At 45.2% G+C, this 12,799-nt stretch overlaps 1 protein-coding gene across 1 annotated transcript in view; it reads left to right on the forward strand.

Moving 5' to 3' along the window:
* The window catches only part of SMS (spermine synthase), a 61,300-nt gene that overhangs the window by 22,557 nt on the left and 25,944 nt on the right, over nucleotides 1-12,799 (forward strand). The window contains exons 2-4 of the mRNA XM_032286119.1: nucleotides 5,546-5,666; nucleotides 11,310-11,403; nucleotides 11,925-11,989. Coding sequence (XP_032142010.1) covers nucleotides 5,546-5,666; nucleotides 11,310-11,403; nucleotides 11,925-11,989 — 280 coding nt within the window. The remainder of the gene's footprint in view (nucleotides 1-5,545; nucleotides 5,667-11,309; nucleotides 11,404-11,924; nucleotides 11,990-12,799) is intronic.

Consider the following 12,799-nt stretch of genomic DNA (forward strand, 5'->3'; position numbering starts at 1 on the left):
CCCAGGCTGGAGTGCAATGGCGCGATCTCGGCTCACCGCAACCTCCGTCTCCTGGGTTCAGGCAATTCTCCTGCCTCAGCCTCCTGAGTAGCTGGGCTTACAGGCACGCACCACCATGCCCAGCTAATTTTTTGTATTTTTGGTAGAGACGGGGTTTCACCGTGTTGACCAGGATGGTCTCGATCTCTTGACCTCGTGATCCACCCGCCTCGGCCTCCCAAAGTGCTGGGATTACAGGCTTGAGCCACCGCGCCCGGCCCAAAAAAGTACTTTTTTATTTGCCCACAAAACATTTATTGAGCACCTGGGATCAAGATGACATAAGTGAACCACCTCGTGCTTTGCTTTGTTTTCTCTTAAAACCCTGATTTGGGGCCGGGTGTGGTGGCTCACATCTGTAATCCCAGCACTTTGGGAAGCTGAGGTGGGCAGATACCTGAGGTCGGGAGTTTGAGACCAGCCTGACCAACATGGTGAAACCCTGTCTCTACTAAAAATACAAAATTAGCTGGGTGTGACGGCACATGCCTGTAATCCCAGCTACTTGGGAGGCTGAGGCAGGAGAATCGCTTGAACCTGGGAGGCGGAGGTTGCAGAGAGCCGAGATTGCGCCATTGCACTCCAGCCTGGGCAACAAGAGCGAAATTTCATCTCAAAGAAAAAAAAAAAACCCTCTGATTTGGAAAAAGATTACTTCGGAGTCTTCAGCTCTAGCTCCCCTTCCTAGAGTGTCTTCCCCAAGGACTGAGTGACAGGGAGAGGCCCCAATCAGGACGAAGGTGAGGATGAAGGGAGAGGGATGGTGGGCAAAATGGTGATGTCCCCATAACACCTTCCTGGCAAGACTAGCATGCTCAGATGCCCAAGGGGATCAGGCGGCCACACAAATGAACAGGGCTTGTGGGTAAATGAGCTTCCAAAAATATGTTCAGCCTTGGCCTGTTTTTACTGAACTTGGTGGGTAAGTCTATAGTGTGGAAACAAGTAATACTTCAAATTGGATTTCTTGTGTAGTTTTTCCTTCTGTTTGAAACCTGGCCGGAGGGCCTTCTTTAGCCCACATGGTGCCTTTCCTCTAATTGTGCCAGTTAGAAAAGGGGATGGCCATTATGCTGGGCTTGGCCAACAGTCAAGGCCTTTGCATAGATCAGACAAAGACACTCCCTTTCCTTGGCCTAAGGGACGAAGTTCACCCGAGCTCACCCAGGCCAGAGTCCTCGTTAACTGCACAGCCTGGTCAATTATATGCAGGGTGGCCTTGCCTAGATTGTTCATTCACCAGCATGGGGGTTCGGGTTCTATTTCGTAATGTGCCAGCAGAACCGTCTTGAGGCCATTTACCAGGAGTGATGATTTATTTTATATGCTTTCAAAACAGAAAACATCTGTTCTAGCCAAGGGGAGATTGCTTAGTTTCAGAATGGCTCTTCAGATTCAGGGAAAGTTCTGCCTAGGGTACACTCAAGCCACCTCCATTGTCAGTGACAAACACAAACTGCACAAGGTTAGTTTATCTTATCAAGTTTGAAATCAGATTTTTTTATTTTAGTGAGATAGAATTCAGTCTAAATGTTGCAGTTCTGGGAAAACAATTCAGATCTTCGCTTTTAATTCCCTGAAACCAATTTCAGAATAGCAAAGCAAGCTAGATTATTTTCTGCCAAACGACTTTCCCAAAGGCACAGTTTTGCTAGGAACAAACGAGAGCTTAATGTTTCATTGGGCCACCACTGCTCGGTGTTCATAGATGCTTGCACCGTGGGAATGTGTCGTGGATTCTGTTCTGGTAGTCTCTCCCTGATATGGGGCTTTTTCCTGGAGCTTCTTTCATTTTGGCCATCAGTAGGGCTTGACCACCCTGACATCAACCCTACCCAAGTCCTCACAGGTTTCAGCTACATCCCCTTTGGCTAGCCAGACCCTGCATTCTAAGGGGGAGGAAACCACTTTTTGGGGGTGAACACCTGTTGGTGACTTTTAGAAGAAGTTCCTTTAGTACTTAGGGCTGTCCAAAGCCCCTTTGCCTTTTCTCTTCTTCCTCTCTCAATTGCTGATACCCCACAGGTCTCAGGGCTGTGGCCCGTTTGTTTCTACCTATACCTGTTTGGGGATTTAGGGTTACACTGTCATCTAGTTTTGTTCCAAATTTTGCCTGTGAGTTTTGGTTGGACTATCAACTGCTCTGTTTGGCAATTCTGAATATGATGTTTTCACTGCCACTTTACTATTCCTTTTGCTATTGTTAAAGTTGAAAACGAATTTTGGGTAGGTGTATTAGCTTGCTAGGGCTGCTATAACAAAGTACTGCAAATTGGGTAGCTGATGATGGCAGAAATGTATTCTCTCACAGTTCTGGAGGCCAGAAGCTTGAGATCAAATTGTAACAGGCCCATGCTTCCCCAGAACGCTCTAGGGGAGAATCCATCCTTGCCTCTTCAGCTTTTGGTACACTTCTGGCTGTGCTGGGCTTGGTGTGTGGCTCTTAATCACTCTAATCTCGGTCTCCGTCTTATGTTACCTGCTTCCTTTTCTCCGTGTATCTTATCTTCTCTTGAAAGGGCACTTGTCCTTGGGTTTAGGGTCTGGGTACCTGGATAATCCAGATGCTTTCATCTTGAGATCCTTTACTTTATTACATCTACAAAGACCCTTTTCCAAAGAAAGTCACATCCCCAGGTTCTGGAGATGAGGATGTGGGTATATCTTTTTGGTGCCACCATTATACCCACTACAGTGTGAGAGAGTGAAATCTTCTGATTTTTAAATGGCAGCTAATTTATACTTTTTATTTTTTTTTGAGATGGAGTCTTTGTCGCCCAGACTGGAGTGCAATGGCATGATCTGGGCTCACTGCAACCTCTGCCTCCCAGGTTCAAGTGATTTGCCTGACTCAGCCTCCTGAGTAGCTGGGATTACAGACACACGCCACCATGCCCAGCTAATTTTTGTGTTTTTAGTAGAGATGGGGGTTTCACCATGTTGGCCAGGCTGGTCTTGAATTCCAGACCTCTTGAACCTCCTGCCTTGGCCTCCCAAAGTTCTGGGATTACAGGTGTGAGCCGCCGCGCCCAGCCCTAATTTACACTTTAAAAAAATCTGTGCAGGGGCTGGGTGTGGTGGCTCATACCTGTAATCCCATCATTTTGGGAGGCTGAAGCAAGTGGATTGCTTGAGCTCAGGAGTTTGAGACCAGCCTGGGCAACATGGTAAAACCCCGTCTCTACAAAAGAAGTACAAAAATTATTAGTTGGGCGTGGTGGTTTGCACCTGTAGTCCCAGCTACTTGGGAGGCTGAAGCAAGAGGATCACTTGAGCTGGAAAGGCAGAGGTTGCAGTGAGTTGAGATCATGCCACTGCACTTCAGCCTGGGTGACAGAGAGACATCCTGTCTCAAAAAATAAAAAAAGCCTGTGCAGGCCAGAATAAGACATACCTGTCCAATTTGGCTTCTAAACTCCCCATTTGTAGCCTTCATTCAGTGGTCTTGGGAACACAGTTCTGAGTCACTAGAGATAGAGTCTTTATGCATAGTGAAAAAATCCTTAACTTCCCAGTTCTAATTTCGGCACTACTTAGTTTATGGTAGGAATTCTAATGTAATTTTCGTGGCAAACCACACTGCAATCAGCTGTGACTGCTTGCTTTTTCTTTTTCTTTTTTTTTTTTTTTTGAGACGGAGTTTCACTCGTTACCCAGGCTGGAGTGCAATGGCGCGATCTCGGCTCACTGCAACCTCCGCCTCCTGGGTTCAGGCAATTCTCCTGCCTCAACCTCCTCAGTAGCTGGGATTACAGGCACGCGCCACCATGCCCAGCTAATGTTTTATATTTTTAGTAGAGACAGGGTTTCACCATGTTGACCAGGATGGTCTCGATCTCTTGACCTCATGATCCACCCGCCTCAGCCTCCCAAAGTGCTGGGATTACAGGCTTGAGCCACCGCGCCCGGCCTGCTTTTTCTTTTACATCTATTCAGGTCACAGAGATGCTTCATGTTGATACTTTTACAGGCTGTTTTTCCCCTCGCAGGAGCCAGCCTTCACAGGGCTGGTGGGACGGTAAAGAGTAATTTCTCGGCTGGGCATAGTGGCTCACGTCTGAAATCTCAGCACTTTGGGAGGCCGAGGCAGGCGGATCATGAGGTCAGGAGATTGAGACCATCCTGGCCAACAGGGTGAAACCCCGTCTCTACTAAAAATACAAAAATGAGCTGGGTGTGGTGGTGCGTGCATCTAGAGGCTGAGGCAGGAGAATCGTTTGAACCTGGGAGGTGGAGGTTGCAGTGAGCAACCACTGCACTCCAGCCTCGTGGCAGACCAAGACTCCATCTTAAAAAAAAAAAGTAATTCCTCTTGTTATATCTTGGTTCTTGGTTTTACCTTTATTAGGGAATGCCTGCTTTGTAGATGGAACTACCGAAGAACAAATTACATTTACCCCTTTTTCTAAGTATTGTAATGTTGGATGTTCTTGAAGATCCTGGCTTCAAGTGAACCTGCAGAGATTAATATACTTTCTGTAAGGTTGACCTTAGTTCTACCTGGGAACACTGATGGCACTTTTGGGAGTAGGACAGTGGGCAGGATGGGAGATAGGAGGATTGGCTTCTGGCACCATGGGGGTAGGGTGGGGAGACTGACATGCCAGCAGATTGTCCCATATGGAATCATTGTCCAGGTTCTACCATTTAGAACTATGTTACTGAGCACTGGGCATTACTGTTGGATATTTTTTTCCAGTTATAAAAGCACATCCTTGGCTGGACGCGGTGGCTCACGCCTGTAATCCCAGCACTTTGGCAGGCTGAGGTGGGCGGATCACGAGGTCAAGAGATCGAGACCATCCTGGCCAACATGGTGAAACCCTGTCTCTACTAAAAAAAAATACAAAAATTATCTGGGTATGGTGGCAAGCGCCTGTAGTCCCAGCTACTCAGGAGGCTGAGGCAGGAGAATTGCTTGAACCCAGGAGGCAGAGGTTGCAGTGTGCCGAGATTGCGCTACTACACTCCAGCCTGGTGCCTGACGACAAAGCAAGACTCTGTCTCAAAAAACAAAAAAAACCCAAAAAACAAAAACAAAACACATCATTTTTGTAAAAATATGAAAAAAAAGCTTGTCATTTATATGACAGCTCATCAGCAGTGGACAGGTATCCCTTTTCTAGTACCTTGTGTCCTCACTAATTTATTTAACCTAAACTGGAATCTCATTTGTTGTACTTGCGTTTATTTGCATTTCTTTAATTTCTGCTTAGTGTGAATATTTTGTTACGCTGTCTCTAGGCTGAATATGTGTACATCCTTGGCACAGCTATTTATGATCAGTTTTTGTCTTCTTACCATCATGTAACCTGGTGGTCTGCATCGCCTTTCCTTGCAGGGTGGAGAATGTTTATAGCTCATGACAAAGGATAAGTGACACTGACAACTTTGTTGAGGTTTTTTGTTTGTTTTTAATAAGGCTCAGTCCTCAAACTGTGCCTCCTTGTCTTTCTTTCTGAACCTTTCTTCCTGACCATTTTGCCTTCTTCCCCTTGTTCTCCAGCTGATGGTGAGACCATTCTAAAAGGCCTCCAGTCCATTTTCCAGGAGCAGGGGATGGCAGAGTCAGTGCACACCTGGCAGGACCATGGCTATTTAGCAACCTACACAAACAAGAATGGCAGGTAAGCAGTCTCCAGTGCTCTTCTTCAGATCCAGTTACTTATGAGCAGAGACGTGACAGAGTGGTGGGTGGGGGTGGTGTCTGGTATTTTTTTTTCTCCTTTGACATCTTTCAGGATGAGGCTTAGGACTTGGTGCTTCTCAACCCTCGCTGCACATCAGAATCTCCTGGGAGTGTTACCGACTACAGGTTCTTAAGGTCTCATGTATATAGAGATTGACAGGAGGCTAAGCATGTTTCCCAGACAAGTGTTTTGTTAAGACTTAACGCCCAGAGTGGGCATAAGGGAGAGAGCCCAGGAAAAGTTCTGTGGCTGACTCCTCCAAGGGTAGCCACAGGTAATGTTCTGAAGGGAGTAACACGAATAATTCATGAGGTAGGTGAGTGTCACTACAGGTCCGCACCTGGGGAGTATGAGGCCTCCTGCTAATGCATGCCCCCTGAAGTGGCCGGTGAGCCCTGCTCTTGGTGGGGACTTTAGCATAATAGTAACACAGGAGCAGACAGGGGCAGAGTCGCTCACTGGGCTCATCACAAGCGGTAGGTCAGCTCCCTTGAGTAAAAAGTTTATGGTGGAACTCAGCCTCTTAAGTCCCTGGAGTAAGATTTTTACCATAGGATGCTGCTTATCTTAGTGTTTCCCAGGTCTCTCTGTCAGCAGGTATGTCAGAGTGGGTTGGGATGGATATCAGATGGGGTGGGGTCCAGATGGTTGGATTGGTTGGGGTGCCTGCCACCTGTGGGTCCCCACTAGTTTGCAGCAGAAGCCCCGTAGGGGGCACACCAGGGCCTTCTTGCTGCAGGATGCTGAGCTGCAGGTGCCCTTGCTCGGGTTGAAGTAGGGTGGGTGCAGGCTGCGGGTGTCTGTGCTAGGCTGGCCAGCAGGAGCACTGCAGGGCCCCAGGGGCAGCCTGCACAGAGCCTCAAGCAGCGCTTTGCCATCTTCCTGGTTCGTAGAGCCTGGTATTTCTGGAAATAAAAGTGTAATTGGGTTGGGGGGAGCCCAAGTCTTTCTCTACTCTGTTTCTGGAGAGCTTTCATGAAACACTCATGCCCAGGCATTTTCCCCAGAAATTGAGGCCCCAGGGCCTGGACATTTGGATTTTTCCAAAGCCCCAGTAGTTCTATGCGGCCAGGACCAAGAACCCCTGGTGGCATAAGCAGTTTGCAGTGGCAGTCAATGATTCAGACTTGGTTAAGACACAGCTTCCTGGGCCCCTACTGCAAGAGTTTCTGATACAGTAAGTGGATCTGGGGCAGGGAAAGATTACATTTCCAGGAAGCTCCCAGGGGATGCTGATGCTGCTGGACAGTTGACCACACTTTCAGTAGCACTATTATGACTGATTATCAGCTACTACAGACCATGGTAAAATGCAGAAGAAAGCCTAAACTAAGAAATGACTGATAACAAGAAACCAGTGCGTTGAGCTCTTGGTATTTTCTTAAATCTTGGTTTGTATTATATCTGGACTGGCTTAGTATGTAAAGCTACTAGTTAATATTCTTAGTAATTTGCGCTATTAATTTAAAAATGTAATAGGGTGCAGTATATAGTGCCTAGGTGATGGGTGCACTAAAATCTCATAGATCACCACTAAAGAATTTGCTCATGTAACCAAACACCACCAATTGCCCAAATAACCTATAAAAATAAAAACTAAAATAAATAAAAATGTGAGCTCCAGGATGGGTTATTTTCAGTGGGTTTTATTCTATTACCTCAGTGGTTACCCAGTACTAGAATTCCACTGGCTTCCTTAATGTCCCACTTTCTCTTCCCTTGTTTTTCTACTAAAGGAAAAAGTAGCAACCTCCATGATGTTCCAGAGACCTAGAGGGCAGTGCTGTGAGATGAGGGAAACCTGTACTTTTTGAGCTCAGGACCCCTTCCATTATTCTCTCTATAAGTCTCCATGGCCCACCTCTGTTGCATTAATTGCTGTTCTCTATCTTGATAACTCTCAAAGACATCCTTACTCCTTCTTCCCCAAGCCTAGACTTGTATTTCTGTGTAACAAACCTCCCTGTGTGTTTAGAAGATACGTCAGTTGTATCTAAGATGATGATTTCTTCCTCGGGTGACCCATGTGAGCACCACCACCAAACCCTCCTCTCTCCTGTATCCTTCTCTACCCTGGTCTGACCCATTTGATGGATGGTTTCCTGGAAGCAGAAGATGCAGCTGTCCTAGAGCCCTCTGACTCTTGCAGGATTATGTAAACTCAGCTCCTCTGTTAGAGACAGAATGCTTGTTCCTAGGTACTGCAAGGAAAAATTAGCATTCAGACAAAAAGTTTTCTCAGCAAGGCAATTTTACTTTCTGCAGAAAGGATGCTGTTCATCAGTTATCTTGCTGCAAAAGCACAATGAACAAAGGAAAGGCAAGCATATTTATTTTTTACGCATTGGATCTTTACTGCTGTGTCTGCTGTCTGTTGGTTGGAACCAGACTTCACAATCGAAATTGAACCTGATTGGCTAACAGCTTAAAACTTTTCTAAATAGGTAAAGGCAATGGAGAACAAAGGAAAAGAAGTTGCTTGCAAAAGGACTTAGAAAAGGAAAAACCTTCCTAAATAAGGAAAGGGCATAAGCTGCGACCTGGGAGATGCCTGTGAGCACGTCTAGCACAAATATTTAATTAAAGTACAAGGACATAGAATGTACTATGTGTCTGTGAGCATGTCTTGTACAAATATCTCGTTTAAAGTACGAGGACATAAAATGTACTTATTCTTTTATGCTTGACAGCTACATAAGATAGGGCTTAGCAAAAAGCAAGAAAACAAGAAGGCTGTGAAAAAAGTTAGTATTTGAAAGAAACTTATTATTTCTAACATTTATTATTGTTCTTTAACAAGAAGGGAAACTTTGAAGAGGAACTTTTTTTTTTTTTTTTTTGAGATGGAGTTTCACTCATGTTACCCAGGCTGGAGTGCAATGGCACGATCTCGGCTCACCGCAGCCTCCGCCTCCTGGGTCCAGGTAATTCTCCTGCCTCAGTCTCCTGAGTAGCTGGGATTACAGGCACGCGCCACCATGTCCAGCTAATTTTTTGTATTTTTAGTAGAGACGGGGTTTCACCATGTTGACCAGGATGGTCTCGATCTCTTGACCTTGTGATCCACCCGCCTCGGCCTCCCAAAGTGCTGGGATTACAGGCTTGAGCCACCGCGCCCGGCCTGAAGAGGAACTTTTAACTTTCTACACCTTCCCTGTACCTGCCGCCTCTCACTGTTCTTACTGTGTGGTCCACCCTTTGGGGACCACAGCAGATTGGAACTCATCACTCCACAACCTTTGGTGGCAGGCTCCCAGCCAGTCCCAGGTGAAAAATTGCGCTTCGTATAATCTCCTGAAGGCCTTTGCAGCTGGGCCCTGCCTACTTCTCTATGACAGTTATTGAAGTTTCTACCATAGACACTAATTCCAGTTGTACAGAAGACATAGAATTCTTCCCAGAAAGGGTTTTTTGTGTGACAAGAACTGTTGGGAAGCTGCTTTGAAAAGCAATAAACAAAAACAAAAACCCCACCAAATGAACAGGCTTACGCTTTTGTTGTTTTTGAGACCAAGTCTTGCTCTGATGCCCAGGCTAGAGTACAGTGGCATAATCTTGGCTCACTGCAACCTCTGCCCCCCGGGTTCAAGCAATTCTGCCTCGGCCTTCTGAGTAGCTGGTATTACAGGCATGCACCACCACATCTAGCTAATTTTTGTGTTTTTAATAGAGACGGGTTTCACGGTGTTGCCCGGGCTGGTCTCAAACTCCTAGGCTCAAACCATCCACCTGCCTCAGCCTCCCAAAGTGCTGGGATTACAGGAGTGAGCCACCGCGCCTGGCCAGCTTAGTTTTTTTTTAAGAGTTTTCTCCATTAATCTTCCTCTGTCACTTGGTAAACTGGTACTCACCCTGAGGTGCCTGTCCTGAAACCTCACCTCTCCTACCCACGTGTGGGCTTGAGGGAAGGACCTGAGCCACCTTTATTTAGCTTCTCTATTTTCACCCCATCACATTTTTCCTCCTCTATTTCTGGTTTTATCCCTAGGAGCACCTTAATCCTTGACTCTGCCTTCCAGCATTCTCTGTGTTCATGCTAGAACCACTCAAGTGGATAAAGGGAACGTTATTTCTCTATTCTTTCTTTCCTCTCTCCTCTCTGCTGCTGCTGGTAAAGGAGGGGAGAGGAAAGATGATCCTCTCATTCTGGCGTAGAAGAATTTGTGGAGACTGGGCATGTACTTGATTTTTGAGGTCACTTAAGGGCTGAAGGTGAACAATTAAGTAGTTTTGTGATTTTTATTTTTTATAGAGACAGGGTCTCACTCTGTCACCCAGGCTGGAGTGTGGTGGTGTGATAATGGCTCACTGCAGCCTCAAACTCCTGGGCTTAAGGAATCCTCCTGCCTCATCTTCCCAAGTAGTTGGAACTACAGGTGTGTGCCACCATGTCTAGCTTATTATTTTTAGTTTTATTTTTTAATCCAAGCACACTGTCTGTATTCTCTGAACAGAATTCATCTTTGAATATAGTAGTTTTCAAACATTTCTTTACCTATTTATAGGAAGAGTTAATCATAACCCTGGAAATACACGTCTGTGTAAATGCAATACAAATACATGCATAGGCCGGATGTGGTGGCTCACGCCTGTAATCCTAGTACTTTGGAAGGCGGAGGCGGGCGGATCACCAGAGGTCAGGAGTTTGAGACCAGCCTGGCCAACATGGTGAAACCCTGTCTCTACTAAGAATACAAAATTAGGTGTGGTGGCACATGCCTGTGGTCCCAGCTGCCCGGGAGGCCAAGAAAGGAGAATTGCTTGAACCCAGGAGGTGGAGGCTGCAGTGAGCCAAGATCATGTCACTGCACGCAGCCTGGGCAAGACAGAGCGAGACTCTGTTTCAAAAAGAAAAAAAAAAAAAAAAAAAAAATCAAATACATGCATCTAACTGAAGCAAAAGTTTATCAAATACATCTTAGTGCATGTGATACACTCAAATATATTTATTTCAATTTAAAAATAAAGGGCTGGTCAGAACACTTTCTGTAAAGATCTGTGTAAAGGTTGCTGTCACATTTTTTAAAAAACTCTTTAAAAATGTAAACCACTCTTACTTAGCCTGTAGGCTTTACAAAAACATACTGTGGGATGGATTAGGTTTGCAGGCAGTTGGACTGGATTTTGCAGAGTGCCTACTAAATTAATTTACTACCGCTGGCCTGCAGTTAGGAAAAAATGGGTCTGGTTTGAACTCTGAAGGTTAATTTAGAGAAACCAGTTTATCCTTCTCCATACTCCTTTCCTCTTACAGCAGTAGTTACTAAACGTGGCAAAATTACCTAGAGAACCTTTTTAAAAATTGGATTCACAGAACTGCTACTGAATCATTTTCTGGTCCCAGGAACCGGTTTTGAAAACCTTAGCATTTGGTAATGTCCTCTAAATCTTCCACAAATGATTGGTAGCTTCTCCCCCCAAGAAGACGCCCTAGTAAGAAAGTAAGAAGGTTAACTCTATACTTCTAGGGAAATAAAGAGCAGTGGTCTTTTCTCTTAATTGGGTGACATCTGTTTTTTTTTTTTTTTTTGGAATGCACTGATATAATTCTTAACCTTAAAATTACATTTTCCTTTGTAGCTTTGCCAATTTGAGAATTTACCCACATGGATTGGTGTTGCTGGACCTTCAGAGTTACGACAGTGACGCGCAAGGCAAAGAAGAGATCGACAGTGTTGGTTTTTCACTTCCATTTACTCAGTGTTTAAGGATCATAATATCTGCTTAGCTTAGCATTAAAATGATTTTCTCTTCATTGCTTACTTTCCAGTTAACTTAATTTTAAACTTTCCTCCCTCCACATAAGTGATTTCAGAATAGAAGTAGTTGTTTAGTTATTTTTAGGAACCGGGTGTCAGTGTTACCTTTTAACTGCCTGAGTATGAGTAATCTTACTTTCCACTGGAGGGAATAGAAAACCTTTAGTCAGGATTTTATAGTTGCAGTACCCTTTAGCCTTCCTGTTCCATATTATTTTATTGCTAACTTATGCTAAGGTTAGGTCAGCAACATGAAGGGAAGATAGTTGATATGGGAAAGTGGAATTGGGCCAGGCCTACGGGCTGCTGGAGGATAGGAGGAGGGACAGGTTAGTCTTGTACAGCTCTGTCAACACAGCCTCAGTCATTGGGTCTGTAATTTAGCTGTTGCATGAAGCTTATTCTACAAGTCCACTGATTTTTCTTTTAATTGTAGATTTTGAACAAAGTAGAAGAAAGAATGAAAGAATTGAGTCAGGATAGTACTGGACGGGTGAAACGGTGAGTCCACTCTTGAATGTCCTTTTATATTTAATCAGTTGAAACAATCAGAGGTGGCTGGGCGTGGTGACTCACGCCTGTAATCCTGGCACTTTGGGAGGCCGAGGTGGGTGGATCACTTGAGGTCAGGGGTTCGAAACCAGCCTGGCCAACATGGCAAAACATCATCTCTACTAAATATACAAAAATTAGCCGGGCGTGGTGGCACATGCCTATAATTCCAGCTACTTGGGAGGCTGAGGCATGAGAATGGCTTGAACCCAGGAGGCAGAGGTTGCAGTGAGCCGAGAGCGCACCAATGTACTCTGGCCAGGGTGACACAGTGGGACTGTCTCCAAAAAAAAAGAAAAAGAAAAAATCAGAATGGCAGTGTTGTCTTCAGTAGTGTCTGCTTAAGATATGGAAAAGATCAAAATCAACACCTGCTTATGGCAACATGGTGAACCGAACTGCTGGGTCCCTCACGCCAAAACCAGTGTACGAACACACATGTGCATGGGTGCACACACACAAATGCTGGATAAAATGAAACAAAGGCAGAAAGGATATATGGACCAACTCAAAGGTGTTGGAACTACATAGAGTGGAGATCCAGGTAGAGCTGCCGCCTCATCAAAGGGAGCTAGAAAACTCCTGACTTCAACCCTTCCAGGAAAGAGAAAAGGTCACTTTTTCTGCTTCAGGTTTTAGTCCCCAGAGTAAAGTTAAGCAATTTTAGGAGACTTCCGACAGGGTGAGGTGATAAGAAAAATGGCCTCAAGGCTTTCAAAGAGGAAAGCTTTCCAAGATACTAAGAATTGATAGGCTACC

This window comes from Sapajus apella, unplaced genomic scaffold, assembly GCF_009761245.1.
Source record: "Sapajus apella isolate SASKATOON/1434 unplaced genomic scaffold, GSC_monkey_1.0 scaffold17, whole genome shotgun sequence".
Taxonomy (NCBI): domain Eukaryota; kingdom Metazoa; phylum Chordata; class Mammalia; order Primates; family Cebidae; genus Sapajus; species Sapajus apella.